The 24,896-nt window shown below is 45.5% G+C and overlaps 1 protein-coding gene across 1 annotated transcript in view; it reads right to left on the bottom strand.

The window, feature by feature from the left end:
• The window catches only part of dyrk3 (dual specificity tyrosine phosphorylation regulated kinase 3), a 41,745-nt gene that overhangs the window by 5,315 nt on the left and 11,534 nt on the right, over window positions 1–24,896 (bottom strand). Inside the window, exons 3-4 of the mRNA XM_065004725.1 lie at window positions 9,568–9,972; window positions 4,039–4,203 (exon numbers count right to left, since the gene is read on the bottom strand). Coding sequence (XP_064860797.1) covers window positions 4,039–4,203; window positions 9,568–9,972 — 570 coding nt within the window. The remainder of the gene's footprint in view (window positions 1–4,038; window positions 4,204–9,567; window positions 9,973–24,896) is intronic.

Below are 24,896 nucleotides of genomic sequence, written 5' to 3'. Positions count from 1 at the left end.
TCTCAGTAAGGAACTCCCCTCACCTGGTTGTCTAGGTCTTAGTAAGGAACTCCCCTCACCTGGTTGTCTCAGTAAGGAACTCCCCTCACCTGGTTGTCTCAGTAAGGAACTCCCCTCACCTGGTTGTCTCAGTAAGGAACTCCCCTCACCTGGTTGTCTCAGTAAGGAACTCCCCTCACCTGGTTGTCTAGGTCTCAGTAAGGAACTCCCTCACCTGGTTGTCTCAGTAAGGAACTCCCCTCACCTGGTTGTCTAGGTCTCAGTAAGGAACTCCCTCACCTGGTTGTCTAGGTCTCAGTAAGGAACTCCCCTCACCTGGTTGTCTAGGTCTCAGTAAGGAACTCCCCTCACCTGGTTGTCTAGGTCTCAGTAAGGAACTCCCCTCACCTGGTTGTCTAGGTCTCAGTAAGGAACTCCCCTCACCTGGTTGTCCAGGTCTCAGTAAGGAACTCCCCTCACCTGGTTGTCCAGGTCTCAGTAAGGAACTCCCCTCACCTGGTTGTCCAGGTCTCAGTAAGGAACTCACCTCACCTGGTTGTCGAGGTCTCAGTAAGGAACTCACCTCACCTGGTTGTCGAGGTCTCAGTAAGGAACTCACCTCACCTGGTTGTCTAGGTCTCAGTAAGGAACTCCCCTCACCTGGTTGTCTAGGTCTCAGTAAGGAACTCCCCTCACCTGGTTGTCGAGGTCTCAGTAAGGAACTCCCCTCACCTGGTTGTCTAGGTCTCAGTAAGGAACTCCCCTCACCTGGTTGTCTAGGTCTCAGTAAGGAACTCCCCTCACCTGGTTGTCTAGGTCTCAGTAAGGAACTCCCCTCACCTGGTTGTCTAGGTCTCAGTAAGGAACTCCCCTCACCTGGTTGTCTAGGTCTCAGTAAGGAACTCCCCTCACCTGGTTGTCTACGTCTCAGTAAGGAACTCACCTCACCTGGTTGTCTAGGTCTCAGTAAGGATCTCCCCTCACCTGGTTGTCTAGGTCTCAGTAAGGAACTCCCCTCACCTGGTTGTCTAGGTCTCAGTAAGGAACTCCCCTCACCTGGTTGTCTAGGTCTCAGTAAGGAACTCCCCTCACCTGGTTGTCTCAGTAAGGAACTCCCCTCACCTGGTTGTCTAGGTCTCAGTAAGGAACTCCCCTCACCTGGTTGTCTAGGTCTCAGTAAGGAACTCCCCTCACCTGGTTGTCTAGGTCTCAGTAAGGAACTCCCCTCACCTGGTTGTCTAGGTCTCAGTAAGGAACTCACCTCACCTGGTTGTCTAGGTCTCAGTAAGGAACTCACCTCACCTGGTTGTCTAGGTCTCAGTAAGGAACTCACCTCACCTGGTTGTCTAGGTCTCAGTAAGGAACTCCCCTCACCTGGTTGTCTAGGTCTCAGTAAGGAACTCCCCTCACCTGGTTGTCTAGGTCTCAGTAAGGAACTCCCCTCACCTGGTTGTCCAGGTCTCAGTAAAGAACTCCCCTCACCTGGTTGTCTAGGTCTCAGTAAGGAACTCCCCTCACCTGGTTGTCTAGGTCTCAGTAAGGAACTCACCTCACCTGGTTGTCTAGGTCTCAGTAAGGAACTCACCTCACCTGGTTGTCTAGGTCTCAGTAAGGAACTCACCTCACCTGGTTGTCTAGGTCTCAGTAAGGAACTCCCTCACCTGGTTGTCTAGGTCTCAGTAAGGAACTCCCCTCACCTGGTTGTCCAGGTCTCAGTAAGGAACTCCCCTCACCTGGTTGTCCAGGTCTCAGTAAGGAACTCCCCTCACCTGGTTGTCCAGGTCTCAGTAAGGAACTCCCCTCACCTGGTTGTCCAGGTCTCAGTAAGGAACTCCCCTCACCTGGTTGTCTAGGTCTCAGTAAGGAACTCCCCTCACCTGGTTGTCCAGGTCTCAGTAAGGAACTCCCCTCACCTGGTTGTCTAGGTCTCAGTAAGGAACTCCCCTCACCTGGTTGTCTAGGTCTCAGTAAGGAACTCCCCTCACCTGGTTGTCTAGGTCTCAGTAAGGAACTCCCCTCACCTGGTTGTCTAGGTCTCAGTAAGGAACTCACCTCACCTGGTTGTCTAGGTCTCAGTAAGGAACTCACCTCACCTGGTTGTCTAGGTCTCAGTAAGGAACTCACCTCACCTGGTTGTCTAGGTCTCAGTAAGGAACTCCCTCACCTGGTTGTCTAGGTCTCAGTAAGGAACTCCCCTCACCTGGTTGTCTAGGTCTCAGTAAGGAACTCCCCTCACCTGGTTGTCCAGGTCTCAGTAAAGAACTCCCCTCACCTGGTTGTCTAGGTCTCAGTAAGGAACTCCCCTCACCTGGTTGTCTAGGTCTCAGTAAGGAACTCACCTCACCTGGTTGTCTAGGTCTCAGTAAGGAACTCACCTCACCTGGTTGTCTAGGTCTCAGTAAGGAACTCACCTCACCTGGTTGTCTAGGTCTCAGTAAGGAACTCCCCTCACCTGGTTGTCTAGGTCTCAGTAAGGAACTCCCCTCACCTGGTTGTCCAGGTCTCAGTAAGGAACTCCCCTCACCTGGTTGTCCAGGTCTCAGTAAGGAACTCCCTCACCTGGTTGTCCAGGTCTCAGTAAGGAACTCCCTCACCTGGTTGTCCAGGTCTCAGTAAGGAACTCCCCTCACCTGGTTGTCTAGGTCTCAGTAAGGAACTCCCCTCACCTGGTTGTCCAGGTCTCAGTAAGGAACTCCCCTCACCTGGTTGTCTAGGTCTCAGTAAGGAACTCCCCTCACCTGGTTGTCTAGGTCTCAGTAAGGAACTCCCCTCACCTGGTTGTCTAGGTCTCAGTAAGGAACTCCCTCACCTGGTTGTCTAGGTCTCAGTAAGGAACTCACCTCACCTGGTTGTCTAGGTCTCAGTAAGGAACTCTCCTCACCTGGTTGTCTAGGTCTTAATTGAAAGGAAAAACAAAAACCAACAGACACTAGGCCCTCCGTGGAATGAGTTTGACACCTGTGCTTTAAGGAATCATTTCCCCTTGTTTAATTGTTTAAGGGTGTTACTAACATTTCCCTAGGTAAGGGCACAATTTAAGGGTTTTACGGTAGTTTGATGAAGGCAAGTACTGCAGAAAGAGTCTCTGGTTACCATGGAGACGACCTGGTTCATTGACAAAGTCTCCCCAAAGAGATTGCCTTTATTTTGGAAGATCGCAAAACATAACTTCTATATTCAAGACAGGAGAAACAAATTGATTCAGAAGATAAAACACTTTTCTTGTAGTTGCTTTTCCTCAACTTGTTTTTATTCCTTTCTAGTACATGAAGCTAGCTCACAGAGTAGCTAACTAGCCAGCTAGCTCACAGAGTAGCTAACTAGCCAGCTAACTCTAGCCAGCTAGCTCACAGAGTAGCTATAGATAACTAGCCAGCTAGCTCACAGGGTAGCTATAGCTAACTAGCCAGCTAGCTCACAGAGTAGCTATAGCTAACTAGCCACCTAGCTCACAGAGTAGCTATTGCTAACTAGCCAGCTAGCTCACAGGGTAGCTATTGCTAACTAGCCAGCTAGCTCACAGGGTAGCTATTGCTAACTAGCCAGCTAGCTCACAGAGTAGCTATAGCTAACTAGCCACCTAGCTCACAGAGTAGCTATAGCTAACTAGCCAGCTAGCTCACAAAGTAGCTATAGCTAACTAGCCAGCTAGCTCACAAAGTAGCTATAGCTAACTACCCAGCATTGATTGTGCACTTTTCATTGAATAGCTAAGTAGCTAGCTGGTTGATATTTTCCTTTTGTAACCAGAGCAGATGAAAGCAACATTCACCTCCACAAATGCAGTTTACATTGATATCCATACTGAATGAAGCCGTTAAGGGACCTCATGGGCCTTTTGCCTCTTGGTAGGCCGTCATTGTAAATAACAATTTGATCTTAACTGACTTCCCTAGTTAAATAAAGGTTAAATAATCAAAAATATAAAAACGTTTCACTTAATTTAAGGGGGAAATATGCCTTAAAAAGTTTTGTGCAACTAATTAAGTTAAGGAAACATGAAGAGAAAAGATGAGGGGGAAATTAACTGGGTCCAGGGGTCAGAGGTTAAAGCGTTACCTGTCCGAAGCTGCCCTTGCCGATGACTTTGAGGAACTCGTATCTGAAGGCCAGGTGATCGTGGGGTACATGGATGTACCCGCCCTGCTCGTCATCAAAACCCCCATTGTTGTTGCCCCCAGCGACTGCAGGACGCTTCTTAGCGTTGGGACCCAGGAAATACACCTGTTGGAACCATAATATTATCAACAAATTAATCACAGAATTGTTTTAATGTAACAAAATACATGTTTGTGTGTGTGTGTGTGTGTGTGTCTCAGTGTGTGTGTGTGTCTCAGTGTGTGTGTGTGTGTGTGTCTCAGTGTGTGTGTGTGTGTGTGTGTGTGTGTGTCTCAGTGTGTGTGTGTGTGTGTGTGTGTCTCAGTGTGTGTGTGTGTGTGTCTCAGTGTGTGTGTGTGTCTCAGTGTGTGTGTGTCTCAGTGTGTGTGTGTGTGTGTGTGTGTGTGTGTCTCAGTGTGTGTGTGTCTCAGTGTGTGTGTGTGTGTGTGTGTGTGTGTGTCTCAGTGTGTGTGTGTGTGTGTGTCTCAGTGTGTGTGTGTGTGTGTCTCAGTGTGTGTGTGTGTGTGTGTGTGTGTGTGTGTCTCAGTGTGTGTGTGTGTTTGTCTGTGTCTCAGTGTGTGTGTGTGTGTGTGTGTGTGTGTGTGTGTGTCTCAGTGTGTGTGTGTGTTTGTCTATGTCTCAGTGTGTGTGTGTGTGTGTGTGTGTGTGTGTGTGTGCACGTGTGCTTGTCTCAGGAGGCTGAAGAAATTTGGCTTGGCACCTAAAACGTTTACAGATGCACAATCGAGAGCATCCTGTCGGGCTGTATCACCGTCTGGTACGGCAACTTCTCTGCCCACAATCGTAAGGCTCTCCAGAGGGTGGTGCGGTCTGCACAATGCATCACCGGGGGCAAACTACCTGCCCTCCAGGACACCGACACCACCCGATGTCACAGGAAGGCTAAAAAGATCATCAAGGACATCAACCACCCGAACCACTGCCTGTTCACCCCGCTATCATCCAGAAGGCGAGGTCAGTACAGGTGCATCAAAGCTGGGATCGAGAGATGGAAAAAGAGCTTCTATCTCAAGGCCTTCAGACTGTAAAATAGCCACCACTAACATTGAGTGGCTGCTGCCCAATATAAATAGACTTGAAATCACTGGCCACTTTAATAATGTAACACTCGTCAATTTAATAATGTTTACATAACTTGCATTACTCATCTCATATGTATATACTGTATTCTATTCTACTGTATCTTAGTCTATGCATTACTCATCTCATATGTATATACTGTATTCTATCCTACTGTATCTTAGTCTATGCATTGCTCATCTCATATGTATATACTGTATTCTATCCTATTCTACAGTATCTTAGTCTATGCATTACTCATCTCATATGTATATACTGTATTCTATTCTACAGTATCTTAGTCTATGTATTACTCATCTCATATATATATACTGTATTCTATACTATTCTACAGTATCTTAGTCTATGCATTACTCATCTCATATGTATATACTGTATTCTATTCTACAGTATCTTAGTTTATGCATTACTCATCTCATATGTATATACTGTATTCTATTCTACAGTATCTTAGTCTATGTATTACTCATCTCATATATATATACTGTATTCTATACTATTCTACAGTATCTTAGTCTATGTATTACTCATCTCATATGTATATACTGTATTCTATACTATTCTACTGTATCTTAGTCTATGCATTACTCATCTCATATATATATATACTGTATTCTATACTATTCTACAGTATCTTAGTCTATGTATTACTCATCTCATATGTATATACTGTATTCTATTCTACTGTATCTTAGTCTATGCATTACTCATCTCATATGTATATACTGTATACTATTCTACAGTATCTTAGTCTATGCATTACTCATCTCATTTGTATATACTGTATTCTATTCTACAGTATCTTAGTCTATGCATTACTCATCTCATATGTATATACTGTATACTATTCTACAGTATCTTAGTCTATGTATTACTCATCTCATATGTATATACTGTATTCTATTCTACTGTATCTTAGTCTATGCATTACTCATCTCATATGTATATACTGTATTCTATTCTACTGTATCTTAGTCTATGCATTACTCATCTCATATGTATATACTGTATACTATTCTACAGTATCTTAGTCTATGCATTACTCATCTCATATGTATATACTGTATTCTATTCTACTGTATCTTAGTCTATGCATTACACATCTCATATGTATATACTGTATTCTATACTATTCTACTGTATCTTAGTTTATGCATTACACATCTCATATATACTGTATTCTATTCTACTGTATCTTAGTCTATGCATTACTCATCTCATATGTATATACTGTATTCTATTCTACTGTATCTTAGTCTATGCATTACTCATCTCATATGTATATACTGTATTCTATTCTACTGTATCTTAGTCTATGCATTACTCATCTCATATGTATATACTGTATTCTATTCTACTGTATCTTAGTCTATGTATTACTCATCTCATATGTATATACTGTATTCTATTCTACTGTATCTTAGTCTATGCATTACTCATCTCATATGTATATACTGTATTCTATACTATTCTACAGTATCTTAGTTTATGCATTACTCATCTCATATGTATATACTGTATTCTATACTATACTATTCTACAGTATCTTAGTCTATGTATTACTCATCTCATATGTATATACTGTATTCTATACTATTCTACTGTATCTTAGTTTATGCATTACTCATCTCATATGTATATACTGTATTCTATACTATTCTACTGTATCTTAGTTTATGCATTACTCATCTCATATGTATATACTGTATACTATTCTACAGTATCTTAGTCTATACATTACTCATCTCATATGTATATACTGTATTCTATTCTACAGTATCTTAGTTTATGCATTACTCATCTCATATGTATATACTGTATACTATTCTACAGTATCTTAGTCTATGCATTACTCATCTCATATGTATATACTGTATTCTATACTATTCTACAGTATCTTAGTTTATGCATTACTCATCTCATATGTATATACTGTATTCTATTCTACAGTATCTTAGTCTATGTATTACTCATCTCATATATATATACTGTATTCTATACTATTCTACAGTATCTTAGTCTATGCATTACTCATCTCATATGTATATACTGTATTCTATTCTACAGTATCTTAGTTTATGCATTACTCATCTCATATATATATACTGTATTCTATTCTACAGTATCTTAGTCTATGCATTACTCATCTCATATGTATATACTGTATTCTATTCTACAGTATCTTAGTCTATGCATTACTCATCTCATATGTATATACTGTATTCTATACTATTCTACAGTATCTTAGTCTATGCATTACTCATCTCATATGTATATACTGTATTCTATACTATTCTACAGTATCTTAGTCTATGCATTACTCATCTCATATGTATATACTGTATACTATTCTACAGTATCTTAGTCTATGCATTACTCATCTCATATGTATATACTGTATTCTATTCTACAGTATCTTAGTCTATGCATTACTCATCTCATATGTATATACTGTATTCTATTCTACAGTATCTTAGTCTATGCATTACTCATCTCATATGTATATACTGTATTCTATTCTACAGTATCTTAGTCTATGCATTACTCATCTCATATGTATATACTGTATTCTATTCTACAGTATCTTAGTCTATGTATTACTCATCTCATATATATATACTGTATTCTATACTATTCTACAGTATCTTAGTCTATGCATTACTCATCTCATATATATATACTGTATTCTATACTATTCTACAGTATCTTAGTCTATGCATTACTCATCTCATATGTATATACTGTATACTATTCTACAGTATCTTAGTCTATGCATTACTCATCTCATATGTATATACTGTATACTATTCTACTGTATCTTAGTCTATGTATTACTCATCTCATATGTATATACTGTATTCTATACTATTCTACAGTATCTTAGTCTATGCATTACTCATCTCATATGTATATACTGTATTCTATTCTACAGTATCTTAGTTTATGCCACACTGACGTCGCTCATCCAAATATTATATTCTTAATTCCTTTACTTTAGATGTGTGTATTGTTGTGAAATGGCTAGATATTACTGAACTGTTGGAGCTAGAAATCAAAGTATTTCACTACACCCGTAATAACATCTACTAAACGTGTATGTGACCCCCCCCCCCAAAATTGTTTTGAACTGTAAAGTTTGGTGGAGGAGGCATTTTTCATGGTTTGGGCTAGGCCCCTTAGTTCCAGTGAAGGGAAATCTTAGGCAAGTCAGTTAAGAACACATTGTCATTTTCAAATACGGCCTAGGACCAGTGGGTTAACTGCCTTGTTCAGGGGCAGAACGACAGATTTTCACCTTGTCAGCTCGGAGGATCCAATATTGCAACCTTACAGTTAACTAGTCCAACGCTATAACCACCTGCCTCTCGTTGCACTCCACGAGGAGACTGCCTGTTATGCGAATGCAGTAAGCCAAGGTAAGTTGCTAGCTAGCATTAAACTTATCTTATAAAAAACAATCATAAGCACTAGTTAACTACACATGGTTGATAATATTACTAGTTTATCTAGCGTGGCCTGCGTTGCATATAATCTGACTGAGCATATAAGCATACAAGTATCTAAGTATCTGACTGGGCAGCAGCAGCAGGCTCGTAAGCATTCATTCAAACAGCACTTTTGTGAGTTTTGCCAGCAGCTCTTCTGTTTATGACTTCAAGCCTATCAACTCCTGAGATGAGGCTGGTGTAACCGATGTGAAATGGCTAGCTAGTTAGCGGGGTGCGCGCTAATAGCGTTTCAAACGTCACTCGCTCTGAGACTTGGAGTGGTTGTTCCCCTTGCTCTGCATGGGTAACGCTGCTTCGAGGGTGCCTTTTTGCAAACTCAATGGGCTGTCATGTGCCTTTTACTGAGGAGTGGCTTCCACCTGGCCACTCTACCATAAATGCCTGATTGGTGGAGTGCTCCAGAAATGGTTGTCCTTCTGGAAGGTTCTCCCATCTCTACAGAGGAACTCTGGAACTCTATCAGAGTGACCATCAAGTTCTTGGTCACCTTCCTGACCGAGTCCCTTTTCTGCCTATTTCTCAGTTTTGCCAGGCGGCCAGCTCTAGGAAGAGTCTTGATGGTTCCAAACGTCTTCCATTTAAGAATGCCCAAGCTCAACTTCGAGTCTCATAGCAAAGGCTCTGAATACTCATTTAAATACATTTTACATTTTATAAATTTGCAAAAAATTTTAAAAACCTGTTTTCGCTTTGTCATTAACGGGTATTGTATATAGATTTTATTTAATCCAGTTTAGAATAAGCCTGTAATGTAACAAAATGTGGGAAAAGGGAAGGGGTCTGAATACTTTCAGAGTACAATGGTCACACTGTAGAGCTCTGGTGTGAATGTGTGTCTGTGTGTGTGTGTGTGTGTGTGTGTGTGTGTGTGAGTGTGTACCTCTGGGTAGGAGTGTATCTCAGTCTGTTCCAGGATAGTGAGTTGAGAGCGGTACTGTCTGAGGGCCTGTTCAGGAGTCAGGGGTCCCACCAGTTTGCCTCCCCAGGGTCCGGTACTCTCTGACGACCCTTTACTGGAGCCCGTACTGTCTGAGCTGCGTTCTTTAGACAGTCCAGACACCAGGGCGGGTTTACCGGTGGTCTGTCCGGCGGTGCGCTCTTTAGACAGCCCAGTCACCGGGGAGGGTTTACCGGTGGTCTGTCCGGTGGTGCTGTTGCCGTTGTGTGTTGTCGTGGTAATAGCATTGACCTTGCGGTTGTAGGTGGATTCTTCGTACGGGTACTTGACCTTCAGCTGACCCCCACTAACACCGATCTGGTCCCGCATCACACCTGGCTTATTCACCTGGGGTAGGGAGAAGAGAGAGAGTTAGAGAGAAAGTGAAAGAGAGAGGGGGGAAGGGGGAGAACCAGTGGAACAGGAACTAATTCCTGCCAGACAATGTTGTCCGGTAATAGGGTCAAGTGCAGCAAAGAAAGACTCATCAGAGCTATAGCTGGCTCAAAACAGAGCTGTAGCTGGCTCAAAACAGAGCTGTAGCTGGCTCAAAACAGAGCTGTAGCTGGCTCAAAACAGAGCTGTAGCTGGCTCAAAACAGAGCTGTAGCTGGGGCTCAAAACAGAGCTGTAGCTGGGGCTCAAAACAGAGCTGTAGCTGGCTCAAAACAGAGCTGTAGCTGGCTCAAAACAGAGCTGTAGCTGGCTCAAAACAGAGCTGTAGCTGGCTCAAAACAGAGCTGTAGCTGGCTCAAAACAGAGCGGTAGCTGGCTCAAAACAGAGCGGTAGCTGGCTCAAAACAGAGCTGTAGCTGGCTCAAAACAGAGCTGTAGCTGGCTCAAAAGTTGTAGTGGTTTATTGGTTGTAACGGTGGTATTGAGGCTTGTGGTTATTTTTGTTTTATTTGTAATGTACATTTTTCTTCCTGTTAATCAAATAACACACAGCTCAGACACCCATACATACCCCACAAGACATGCCACCAGGGGTCTCTTCAGACACCCATACATACCCCACAAGACATGCCACCAGGGGTCTCTTCAGACACCCATACATACCCCACAAGACATGCCACCAGGGGTCTCTTCAGACACCCATACATACCCCACAAGACATGCCACCAGGGGTCTCTTCAGACACCCATACATACCCCACAAGACATGCCACCAGGGGTCTCTTCAGACACCCATACATACCCCACAAGACATGCCACCTGGGGTCTCTTCAGACACCCATACATACCCCACAAGACATGCCACCAGGGGTCTCTTCAGACACCCATACATACCTCACAAGACATGCCACCAGGGGTCTCTTCAGACACCCATATATACCCCACAAGACATGCCACCAGGGGTCTCTTCAGACACCCATACATACCCCACAAGACATGCCACCAGGGGTCTCTTCAGACACCCATACATACCCCACAAGACATGCCACCAGGGGTCTCTTCAGACACCCATACATACCTCACAAGACATGCCACCAGGGGTCTCTTCAGACACCCATACATACCTCACAAGACATGCCACCAGGGGTCTCTTCAGACACCCATATATACCCCACAAGACATGCCACCAGGGGTCTATTCACAGTCTCAAAGTACATTAAGCCAATGCACAGTATTACACAGAGCCATGATCGCATGGAACTCCCATCTCCAATTACGCAAGCAAACAGATAAATGACCTTTACAAACAGATTAAATAACATCTCATGGAACGGACCGTGAGGGGACACAAACACACTAACATTATTCTGTTGTATTGTTAATATATTCTTGTATTTTAAAATTGGTCTGTCTTGCCTATCACTGTTTTGTTTACTTGTCATGTTTTGTGTTTCTTGTGGACCCCAGGAAGAGTAGCTGCTGCTTCTGCAGATCAACGAGGACAAACACAAACTCTCCATGTGTCAGCTGTTATCAGACTGGGAGGGTAGAGACAGTTAGACAAGACACATGCACGGACTATAAAAACCTAGTTACATTTCAATCTGTCCCAGAAGTCTACCAAGAGATCTAACTCCCGAGTCTGGTTCAAACTTCCTCAAGCTCAACAGGGATAAAACAGAACTTCCTCAAGCTGAGAATGAGAACTTGTTCTCAACTGGCCTACCTGGTTAAATAAAGGTGAAATAAATGAAAGCTCAACAGAGATAAAAACAGAACTCCTCATAGGCACCAAATCCACCTGAGAACCTCACCATTGACAACACCTCCACTGTTTCTCCCTCCCTCCACGCACACAACCTTGGTGTAACCCTGGACTCTCATTTGACCACCACATAAGATAAGACCGTCAAATCCTCATTCTTCCACTTCCGCAACATTCAGATCAACTGTATTATCCCACCAGGGGGACATTCATTCATGTGCTTAAAGAAAAAAGACGTTACATAACACACAGAAATAACACACAAAAACATTCACTCAAAGCGCTACAGCTACACATTGAAAGTGAATGTGCAGTATACTGGAGGGACCAACAGACTATCTATTATACAGCCTGATGGGCTGTTGGAATAAACTAGTCCCCATGTCTATCTGGTTTAATCTTCTATTGAACAAGTCTCTTTCCCCTTGTCTGGCTGCTGCTGTCAATCAGTTCTCAGTGATGAGTACTGTCCTGTAAAACGCTTTCAAGTTTTACGAGGATGAGTTTTGAGTGAAGGGGGATGAGTACTGTCCTGTAAAACGCTTTCAAGTTTTACGAGAATGAGTTTTGAGTGAAGGGGGATGAGTACTGTCCTGTAAAACGCTTTTAAGTTCTACGAGGATGAGTTTTGAGTGAAGGGGGATGAGTACTGTCCTGTAAAACGCTTTCAAGTTCTACGAGGATGAGTTTTGAGTGAAGGGGGATGAGTACTGTCCTGTAAAACGCTTTCAAGTTCTACGAGGATGAGTTTTGAGTGAAGGGGGATGAGTACTGTCCTGTAAAACGCTTTCAAGTTTTACGAGGATGAGTTTTGAGTGAAGGGGGATGAGTACTGTCCTGTAAAACGCTTTCAAGTTCTACGAGGATGAGTTTTGAGTGAAGGGGGATGAGTACTGTCCTGTAAAACGCTTTCAAGTTCTACGAGGATGAGTTTTGAGTGAAGGGGGATGAGTACTGTCCTGTAAAACGCTTTCAAGTTCTACGAGGATGAGTTCTGAGTGAAGAAGGATGAGTACTGTCCTGTAAAACGCTTTCAAGTTCTACGAGGATGAGTTTTGAGTGAAGGGGGATGAGTACTGTCCTGTAAAACGCTTTCAAGTTTTACGAGGATGAGTTCTGAGTGAAGGGGGATGAGTACTGTCCTGTAAAATGCTTTCAAGTTTTACGAGGATGAGTTTTGAGTGAATGGGGATGAGTACTGTCCTGTAAAACGCTTTCAAGTTTTAGGAGGATGAGTTCTGTGTACAGGTTGGCGGCTGGTTCTTGTTCTATACCAATTTTCTTTCCTGCCGTCTTAACTTGTTCTCGCATGTTTCCGAACACGCATATCAGACCAAAGGTCAGCACACTCTGCAGGACAGATTTTTAGAACATTTGTAAGATATGGCGGTAGACAATAAAATGGTTTAATTTGCGTTTAAAAAAAAAAAACTCCTGCAATTTCTTTATCTTTGCAAAGGTACAGACAGAGGTTAGAGGGACAGGGGGAGGGGCAGTTTAGAGGAACAGGGGGAGGGGCACAGCTTAGAGGAACAGGGGGAGGAGGCGGCTTAGAGGAACAGGGGAGGGGCGCAGCTTAGAGGAACAGGGGGAGGGGCGCAGCTTAGAGGAACAGGGGAGGGGCGCAGCTTAGAGGGACAGGGGAGGGGCGCAGCTTAGAGGGACAGGGGAGGGGCGCAGCTTAGAGGAACAGGGGAGGGGCACAGCTTAGAGAAACAGGGGAGGGGCGCAGCTTAGAGAAACAGGGGAGGGGCGCAGCTTAGAGAAACAGGGGAGGGGCACAGCTTAGAGGAACAGGGGGAGGGGCACAGCTTAGAGGAACAGGGGGAGGGGCACAGCTTAGAGGAACAGGGGGGAGGGGCACAGCTTAGAGGAACAGGGGGAGAGGCGCAGCTTAGAGGAACAGGGGGAGAGGCGCAGCTTAGAGGGAACATTTGTTATGAGATGGAAACACTCCTGAACTATGCAATCCTTCCCCCCAGCTGAGAAGTGAGAGTGTGTGTGTGTGTGTGTGGCAGGCGTGTGTGTGTGTGTGTGTGTAGCAGGCGTGCATGTGTGTGGCAGGCGTGAGTGTGTGTGTGGCAGGCTTGTGTGTGTGTGTGTGTGTGGCAGGCTTGTGTGTGTGTGTGTGTGTGTGTGGCAAGCGCGTGTGTGTGTGTGTGTGTGTGTGTGGCAGGCGTGAGCCCTGAATAGCTGTGGGTGTGCAGCAGCAGGCATTCCAGTGGGAGCAGAGCTTCCTCCTACATCAGCTGTCTGAACGAACACAGACACAGACGGACGGACACAGACACACAGACTGAGAGTGTATGAGGAGAGTATAACATGTTATAGCAGAAGACTAGGACAGCAGGACCCTATTCTCTGTGCTCGTGGATTATAACTTGTCGGGAGAGAAGAGAGGTGAGGGGTAATGGTGAATGTGTTTGTAAAGATTTACTAGGCTTGAAAATCTGACCTATCTATCAGACCTTGTTTCCTGCCTGCTTGTGGTGTGTGCCCTCCTTAATGGGTCTGGATGTAAACAGCCCCTCTGGCAGTAAGCCAATCAGAAAGCACCGTTCAAAAGGACCTACTGGGCCTGGTTCCAACACTAACACATCCCTCCTCGACACCCCTCCTTCACATCCCTCCTTACGGTTCAAGGGAGAGAGAGAGACGAGTGAGGGGAGAGGATAAGGAGGGAGAGGGGGGATAAGAAGGGAGAGGGGATAAGGAGGGAGAGGGGATAAGGAGGGAGTGAGGATAAGGAGGGAGAGAGGATAAGGAGGTAGAGGGGATAAGGAGGTAGAGGAGATAAGGAGGTAGAGGGGATAAGGAGGGAGAGGGGAGGAGGATAGAGGAGGGAGAGGGGATAGGGGAGGGATAAGGAGGGGGATAAGGAGCGATAGGGGATAAGGAGCGATAGGGGATAAGGAGCGATAGGGGATAAGGAGCGATAGGGGATAAGGAGCGATAGGGGATAAGGAGCGATAGGGGATAAGGAGGGAGAGAGAGGATAAGGAGAGAGAGACGGAGGAGAGGGACGGAGAAGAGAGGATAAGGAGAGAGACAGAGGAGAGGGGATAAGGAGTGAGAGGGGCGGAGGAGAGGGGATAAGGAGTGAGAGGGGCGGAGGAGAGGGGATAAGGAGTGAGAGGGACGGAGGAGAGGGGATAAGGAGTGAGAGGGACGGAGGAGAGGGGATAAGGAGTGAGAGACGGAGGAGAGGGGATAAGGAGTGAGAGGGACGGAGGAGAGGGGATAAGGAGTGAGAGGGACGGAGGAGAGGGGATAAGGAGTGAGAGGGACGGAGGAGAGGGAATAAGGAGTGAGAGGGACGGAGGAGAGGGGATAAGGAGTGAGAAGGACGGAGGAGAGGGGATAAGGAGTGAGAGACGGAGAAGAGGGGATAAGGAGTGAGAGGGACGGAGGAGAGGGGATAAGGAGTGAGAGACGGAGGAGAGGGGATAAGGAGAGAGACAGAGGAGAGGGGATAAGGAGTGAGAGGGACGGAGGAGAGGGACGGAGAAGAGAGGATAAGGAGAGAGACAGAGGAGAGGGGATAAGGAGTGAGAGGGACGGAGGAGAGGGGATAAGGAGTGAGAGGGACGGAGGAGAGGGGATAAGGAGTGAGAGGGACGGAGGAGAGGGGATAAGGAGTGAGAGGGACGGAGGAGAGGGGATAAGGAGTGAGAGGGACAAAGGAGAGGGGATAAGGAGGGAGAGGAAGGGGAGAGAGGATAAGGAGAGAGAGGATAAGGAGAGAGAGAGAGGCGGAGGAGAGAGGATAAGGAGAGAGAGAGGCGGAGGAGAGAGGATAAGGAGAGAGACGGAGAAGAGAGGATAAGGAGAGCGAGAGGAGAGAGGATAAGGAGAGAGAGGGACGGAGGAGAGGGGATAAGGAGAGAGGGACGGAGGAGAGGGGATAAGGAGAGAGAGAGACGAAGGAGAGGGGATAAGGAGGGAGAGGAAGGGGAGAGAGGATAAGGAGAGAGAGGATAAGGAGAGAGAGGATAAGGAGAGAGAGAGGCGGAGGAGAGAGGATAAGGAGAGAGAGAGGCGGAGGAGAGAGGATAAGGAGAGAGAGACGGAGGAGAGACAGGATAAGGAGGGAGAGGGAGATGAAGGGGAGAGAGGATAAGGAGAGAGAGAGGATAAGGAGAGAGGATAAGGAGAGCAAGGAAGGGGGAGAGAGATGAAGAGGGAGAGAGGAAGGAACATGTATTTGTATCGTTTTGTAACAAGGCCCTGAGAATTAGCCATCCTGTATCGCAACAAAACGTTTCCGTAACAGTGTTTCAGGACAGGACAGTGAGTGTGTGCGTACCAACAGTGTGTTTGGGTACATGAGGCAGGCCAGAGTGGACCGTGTGTATGTCAGGGTTTTTCCTAGATCATAAAGGGGCTTAGGTGAAAAAAAATACATTAAAATATCTAAGATGGCGCAGCAGTAGGACGTGTGTATCTGTCTGTATCTTATCCCGTGTAAAGAGCCGGACTTATTCGTATCTTAATCTCACTTTCCATCTACGAACTAAATATACTTTCCTGCAACCCGTCCTCACCCAATGTGGTACGGATCTGCAATTTTTATTCCTTATAACTGGAAATTCCATAAGGAGCTAGCCAGCTAACGAGCTACTAGTCTTGTTAGCCACGGCTAGCGGTCCTCGCCTATTTTCCCCCCAGTCATCAGCCAGCCTTAGCTCGGACAACACCTGCCAGTCTGCACAGCGTGATATCAACCCAGAGCATATCGTACTGCTTCTCTCTACCACATCACCAGATTCCTGCACGCTCTGGATCATTACACCGGATCTTTACTCTGGATCATCGCAGCTAGCTAGCTGCAAAAGAGTGGATACTGTTTGCTAACGCCTCTGTCCCGAAGCAAGCACCAGCTAGCCTCGAGCTCGGCCCATATACCAGCTAATTCTAGGGCTACAATACCTCCTTTGCCAATTTGCCTGGAACCTTCATTGTCAACATGGAGCACCGCCGACTGGACTGCCAACGTGATTACCCGATGTGGTCTCAACAGGCTATTCTGTTACGATGTCGCCACAGAACCATCTACTAGCCACGGCCCACTAGCTTTTCTGAACGCTGTGTCCCCTTGCTCGCCTAGCGTAGTAGTGACTACCGAACAGCACCCTGACTCACCTAGTGTAGTAGTGACAACCGAACAGCACCCCGACTCACCTAGTGTAGTAGTGACAACCGAACAGCACCCCGACTCACCTAGTGTAGTAGTGACAACCGAACAGCACCCTGACTCACCTAGCGTAGTAGTGACTACAGAACGGCACCCTGACTCACCTAGTGTAGTAATGACTACCGAACAGCACCCTGACTCACCTATTGCTGCTCTTTTGACCCTATGATCACTCGGCTACACAGCTGATGCCCCCTGGACTGTTTCAATAACACGCTACCTCATTTTATTTACCTGTCGGCCCCAGCTTCGAACTCAGGTCCTGTATGTACCTAACTGACCCGCTCTGCCCATTCATCACCATTTACCTGTCGGCCCCAGCTTCGAACTCAGGTCCTGTATGTACCTAACTGACCCTGTCGGCCCCAGCCTCTAACTCAGGTCCTGTATGTACCTAACTGACCCTGTCGGCCCCAGCCTCCAACTCAGGTCCTGTATGTACCTAACTGACCCTGTCGGCCCCAGCTTCGAACTCAGGTCCTGTATGTACCTAACTGACCCGCTCTGCCCATTCATCACCATTTACCTGTCGGCCCCAGCTTCGAACTCAGGTCCTGTATGTACCTAACTGACCCTGTCGGCCCCAGCCTCTAACTCAGGTCCTGTATGTACCTAACTGACCCTGTCGGCCCCAGCCTCCAACTCAGGTCCTGTATGTACCTAACTGACCCTGTCGGCCCCAGCCTCTAACTCAGGTCCTGTATGTACCTAACTGACCCGCTCTGCCCATTCATCACCATTTACCTGTCGGCCCCAGCCTCGAACTCAGGTCCTGTATGTACCGAACTGACCCGCTCTGCATATTCATCACCATTTACCCGTTGTTGTCTTAGCTCTCCTGATCAACACCTGTGATTGCTTTATGTCTCTCAATATGTCTAGTCTACTGCTGTCTTGGCTAGTTTTTACTGTTTTATTTCACTGTAGAGTCAAAATGCCTTAGACAGCTCTTTTGTCCCACCCCACACACATGCAGAGACCTCACCTGGCTTAACTTGTACCTCCAGAGATGAAACCTCTCTCAACGTCTCTCAACGCCAAGGTTTACCTCCACTGTACTCTCATCCTACCATATCCCTGTCTGTACATTATGCCTTGAATCTATTCTACCACGCCCAGAAATCTGCTCCTTTTACTATCTGTCCCCAACGCACTAGACGACCAGTTCTTATAGCCTTTAGCCGTACCCTCATACTACTCCTCCTCTGGTGATGTAGAGGTTAACCCAGGCCCTGTAGCCCCCAGTTCCACTCCTATTCCCCAGACGCTATCATTTGTTGACTTCTGTAACTGCAAAAGCCTACGTTTGTTTTATTCACTGTTTTAGCTCACTCTGCCAACCCTGATGTCCTAGCCGTGTCTGAATCCTGGCTTAGGAAGGCCACCAAAAATTCTGAAATTTCCATTGCAAACTACAACATTTTCCGCCAAGATAGAACTGCCAAAGGGGGTGGAGTTGCAATCTACTGCAGAGATAGCCTGCAGAGTTCTGTCATACTATCCAGGTCTGTGCCCAAACAATTTAAGCTTCTACTTTTAAAAATCCATCTCTCCAGAAATAAGTCTCTCACTGTTGCCGCTTGTTATAGACCCCCCTCGGCCCCCAGCTGTGCCCTGGACACCATATGTGAATTAATTGCCCCCCATCTATCTTCAGTTTGTACTGTTAGGTGACCTAAACTGGGACATGCTGAACACCCAGCCGTCCCACAATCTAAGATAGATGCTGTCAATCTCACACAAATGAAAAAGGAAACCATCAGGTACTACCCTAAATCCTCATAGAAATCATCCTGACCAACCTGCCCTCTAAACACAACCAGGATCTCAGCGTTCACTGCCTCATTGCCTGCATGCGTAATGGGTCCGCGGGCAAACGACTAACCCTCATCACTGTCAAACGCTCCCTAAAACACTTCAGCGAGCAGGCCATTCTAATCAACCTGGCCCGGGTATTCTTGAAGGATATTGACCTCATTCCATCAGTAGAGGATGCCTGGTTATTCTTTAAAAGTGGTTTCTTCACCATCTTAAATAATCATGCCCATTTAAAAAAATGTAGAACTAAGAACAGATATAGCCCTTTGTTCACTCCAGTACTGACTGCCCTTGACCAGGACAAAAACATCCTGTGGCATATTGCATCAGCATCGAATAGCCCACGCAATATGCATCTTTTCAGAGAAGTTAGGAACCAATATACACAGACAGTTTGAAAAAGATAGCCTTTGCTTTCCTAACAGAAAACATTAGAACAAACTCCAAAAAGTTCGGGGACACTAAAGTCCATGGAGAATAAGAGCACCACCTCCCAGCTGCCCACTGCACTGAGGATAGGAAACACTGTAAAGTCCATGGAGAATAAGAGCACCACCTCCCAGCTGCCCACTGCACTGAGGATAGGAAACACTGTAAAGTCCATGGAGAATAAGAGCACCACCTCCCAGCTGCCCACTGCACTGAGGATAGGAAACACTGTAAAGTCCATGGAGAATAAGAGCACCACCTCCCAGCTGCCCACTGCACTGAGGATAGGAAACACTGTAAAGTCCATGGAGAATAAGAGCACCACCTCCCAGCTGCCCACTGCACTGAGGATAGGAAACACTGTAAAGTCCATGGAGAATAAAGAGCACCTCCTCCCAGCTGCCCACTGCACTGAGGATAGGAAACACTGTAAAGTCCATGGAGAATAAGAGCACCACCTCCCAGCTGCCCACTGCACTGAGGATAGGAAACACTGTAAAGTCCATGGAGAATAAGAGCACCACCTCCCAGCTGCCCACTGCACTGAGGCTAGGAAACACTGTGAAGTCCATGGAGAATAAGAGCACCTCCTCCCAGCTGCCCACTGCACTGAGGATAGGAAACACTGTAAAGTCCATTGAGAATAAGAGCACCACCTCCCAGCTGCCCACTGCACTGAGGATAGGAAACACTGTAAAGTCCATGGAGAATAAGAGCACCACCTCCCAGCTGCCCACTGCACTGAGGCTAGGAAACACTGTGAAGTCCATGGAGAATAAGAGCACCTCCTCCCAGCTGCTCACTGCTCTGAGGCTAGGAAACACTGTCACCACCGATAAATCTATGATAATCATGAATTTCAAGAAGCATTTTTTAAAAATTTTTACAGCTGGCCATGCTTTCCACTTGGCAACCCCCTACCCCGGTCAACATCTCTGCACAGCAACTTGCCCAAGCCTCATCCATTTCTCCAGCAGATGTTCTGAAAGAGGTACAAAATCTGGACCCGTACAAATCAGCCAGGCTAGACAATCTAGACACTCTCGTTCTAAAATTATCCGCCGCAATTGTTGCAACCCCTATTACTAGCCTGTTCAACCTCTCTTTCGTATCGTCTGAAATCCCTAAAGATTGGCAAGCTGCCACGGTCATCCCCCTCTTCAAAAGAGGGAGACACTCTAGACCCAAACTGCTACAGACCCATATCTATCCTACCCTGCCTTTCTAAAGTCTTTGAAAGTCATGTTAACAAACAGATCACCAACTATTTGAATCACACTGTACCTTCACCGCTATGTAATCTGGTTTGTGAGCTGGTCATAAGTGCACCTCAGCCACGCTCAAGGTCAGAGTGACGTAATTATCAACCTGGCCAAGGCTTTCGACTCTGTCAATCACCACATTCTTATCGACAGACTCAACAGTCTTGGTTTCTCAAATGACTGCCTCGCCTGGTTTACCAACTACTTATCAGACAGAGTTCAGTGTGTCAAATCAGAGGGCCTGTTGTCCGGACCTCTGGCAGTCTCTATGGGGGTGCCACAGGGTTCAATTCTCGAGCAGACTCTTTTCTCTGTATACATCAAAGATGTTGCTCTTGCTGCTGGTGATTCTCTGACCCACATCTACGCAGACGACACCATTCTATATACTTCTGGCCCATCTTTGGACACTGTGTTGACAAACCCCTAGATGAGCTTCAATGCCATACAACACTCCTTCCGTGGCCTCCAACTGCTCTTAAATGCAAGCAAAACTAAATGCATGCTCTTTAACCGATCGCTGCCCACACCCACTCGTCCATCTAGCATCACTACTCTGCACGGTTCTGACTTAGAATATGTGGACAACTACAAATACCTAAGTGTCTGGTTAGACTGTAAACTTTCCTTCCAGACTCACATTAAGTATCTCCAATCCAAAATTAAATCTAGAATACAGACTGAATACAGCTGGACCAGATGATTAAAAGGTGTGGAACAGACTGAATACAGCTGGACCAGTTGATTAAAAGGTGTGGAACAGACTGAATACAGCTGGACCAGATGATTAAAAGGTGTGGAACAGACTGAATACAGCTGGACCAGTTGATTAAAAGGTGTGGAACAGACTGAATACAGCTGGACCAGATGATTAAAAGGTGTGGAACAGACTGAATACAGCTGGACCAGTTGATTAAAGGGTGTGGAACAGACTGAATACAGCTGGACCAGTTGATTAAAAGGTGTGGAACAGACTGAATACAGCTGGACCAGTTGATTCAAAGGTGTGGAACAGACTGAATAAAGCTGGACCAGTTGATTAAAGGGTGTGGAACAGACTGAATACAGCTGGACCAGTTGATTAAAAGGTGTGGAACAGACTGAATAAAGCTGGACCAGTTGATTAAAGGGTGTGGAACAGACTGAATACAGCTGGACCAGTTGATTAAAAGGTGTGGAACAGACTGAATACAGCTGGACCAGTTGATTAAAAGGTGTGGAACAGACTGAATACAGCTGGACCAGTTGATTAAAAGGTGTGGAACAGACTGAATACAGCTGGACCAGCTGATTAAAAGGTGTGGAACAGACTGAATACAGCTGGACCAGATGATTAAAAGGTGTGGAACAGACTGAATACAGCTGGGCCAGTTGATTAAAAGGTGTGGAACAGACTGAATACAGCTGGACCAGTTGATTAAAAGGTGTGGAACAGACTGAATACAGCTGGACCAGTTGATTAAAGGTGTGGAACAGACTGAATACAGCTGGACCAGTTGATTAAAAGGTGTGGAACAGACTGAATACAGCTGGACCAGCTGATTAAAAGGTGTGGAACAGACTGAATACAGCTGGACCAGTTGATTAAAAGGTGTGGAACAGACTGAATACAGCTGGACCAGTTGATTAAAAGGTGTGGAACAGACTGAATAAAGCTGGACCAGTTGATTAAAAGGTGTGGAACAGACTGAATACAGCTGGACCAGTTGATTAAAAGGTGTGGAACAGACTGAATACAGCTGGACCAGTTGATTATAGGGTGTGGAACAGACTGAATACAGCTGGACCAGTTGATTAAAGGGTGTGGAACAGACTGAATACAGCTGGACCAGTTGATTATAGGGTGTGGAACAGACTGAATACAGCTGGACCAGTTGATTAAAGGGTGTGGAACAGACTGAATACAGCTGGACCAGTTGATTAAAAGGTGTGGAACAGACTGAATACAGCTGGACCAGCTGATTAAAAGGTGTGGAACAGACTGAATACAGCTGGACCAGTTGATTAAAAGGTGTGGAACAGACTGAATACAGCTGGACCAGTTGATTAAAGGGTGTGGAACAGACTGAATACAGCTGGACCAGTTGATTAAAAGGTGTGGAACAGACTGAATACAGCTAGACCAGTTGATTAAAAAGGTGTGGAACAGACTGAATACAGCTGGACCAGTTGATTAAAAGGTGTGGAACAGACTGAATACAGCTGGACCAGTTGATTAAAAGGTGTGGAACAGACTGAATACAGCTGGACCAGTTGATTAAAAGGTGTGGAACAGACTGAATACAGCTGGACCAGTTGATTAAAAGGTGTGGAACAGACTGAATACAGCTGGACCAGTTGATTAAAAGGTGTGGAACAGACTGAATACAGCTAGACCAGTTGATTAAAAGGTGTGGAACAGACTGAATAAAGCTGGACCAGTTGATTAAAGGGTGTGGAACAGACTGAATACAGCTGGACCAGTTGATGAAAAGGTGTGGAACAGACTGAATAAAGCTGGACCAGTTGATTAAAGGGTGTGGAACAGACTGAATACAGCTGGACCAGTTGATTAAAAGGTGTGGAACAGACTGAATACAGCTGGACCAGTTGATTAAAAGGTGTGGAACAGACTGAATACAGCTGGACCAGTTGATTAAAAGGTGTGGAACAGACTGAATACAGCTGGACCAGCTGATTAAAAGGTGTGGAACAGACTGAATACAGCTGGACCAGATGATTAAAAGGTGTGGAACAGACTGAATACAGCTGGGCCAGTTGATTAAAAGGTGTGGAACAGACTGAATACAGCTGGACCAGTTGATTAAAAGGTGTGGAACAGACTGAATACAGCTGGACCAGTTGATTAAAAGGTGTGGAACAGACTGAATACAGCTGGACCAGTTGATTAAAAGGTGTGGAACAGACTGAATACAGCTGGACCAGCTGATTAAAAGGTGTGGAACAGACTGAATACAGCTGGACCAGTTGATTAAAAGGTGTGGAACAGACTGAATACAGCTGGACCAGTTGATTAAAAGGTGTGGAACAGACTGAATAAAGCTGGACCAGTTGATTAAAAGGTGTGGAACAGACTGAATACAGCTGGACCAGTTGATTAAAAGGTGTGGAACAGACTGAATACAGCTGGACCAGTTGATTATAGGGTGTGGAACAGACTGAATACAGCTGGACCAGTTGATTAAAGGGTGTGGAACAGACTGAATACAGCTGGACCAGTTGATTATAGGGTGTGGAACAGACTGAATACAGCTGGACCAGTTGATTAAAGGGTGTGGAACAGACTGAATACAGCTGGACCAGTTGATTAAAAGGTGTGGAACAGACTGAATACAGCTGGACCAGCTGATTAAAAGGTGTGGAACAGACTGAATACAGCTGGACCAGTTGATTAAAAGGTGTGGAACAGACTGAATACAGCTGGACCAGTTGATTAAAAGGGTGTGGAACAGACTGAATACAGCTGGACCAGTTGATTAAAAGGTGTGGAACAGACTGAATACAGCTGGACCAGTTGATTAAAAGGTGTGGAACAGACTGAATACAGCTGGACCAGTTGATTAAAAGGTGTGGAACAGACTGAATACAGCTGGACCAGTTGATTAAAGGGTGTGGAACAGACTGAATACAGCTGGACCAGTTGATTAAAAGGTGTGGAACAGACTGAATACAGCTGGACCAGATGATTAAAAGGTGTGGAACAGACTGAATACAGCTGGACCAGTTGATTAAAAGGTGTGGAACAGACTGAATACAGCTGGACCAGTTGATTAAAGGGTGTGGAACAGACTGAATACAGCTGGACCAGTTGATTAAAAGGTGTGGAACAGACTGAATACAGCTGGACCAGTTGATTAAAAGGTGTGGAACAGACTGAATACAGCTGGACCAGATGATTAAAAGGTGTGGAACAGACTGAATACAGCTGGACCAGTTGATTAAAAAGGTGTGGAACAGACTGAATACAGCTGGACCAGTTGATTAAAAGGTGTGGAACAGACTGAATACAGCTGATGTCGTTCATTCATTCGTCATTTTAAAGAAAAGAACGTGACAGGTGAAATGAAGAACTCGATCTGCTTTATATCCTACCGTATTGCACAGGTTGACTGCAGGTATTTACTTAAAGAGTAGCGTATTGCACAGGTTGACTGCAGGTATTTACTTAAAGAGTAGCGTATTGCACAGGTTGACTGCAGGTATTTACTTAAAGAGTAGCGTATTGCACAGGTTGACTGCAGGTATTTACTTAAAGAGTAGCGTATTGCACAGGTTGACTGCAGGTATTTACTTAAAGAGTAGCGTATTGCACAGGTTGACTGCAGGTATTTACTTAAAGAGTAGCGTATTGCACAGGTTGACTGCAGGTATTTACTTAAAGAGTAGCGTATTGCACAGGTTGACTGCAGG

This window comes from Oncorhynchus nerka, linkage group LG2 (assembly GCF_034236695.1).
Source record: "Oncorhynchus nerka isolate Pitt River linkage group LG2, Oner_Uvic_2.0, whole genome shotgun sequence".
NCBI lineage: Eukaryota > Metazoa > Chordata > Actinopteri > Salmoniformes > Salmonidae > Oncorhynchus > Oncorhynchus nerka.
The sequence above is the reverse complement of the archived record's forward strand: the minus strand, read 5'-3'. Positions and strand labels throughout refer to the sequence as shown.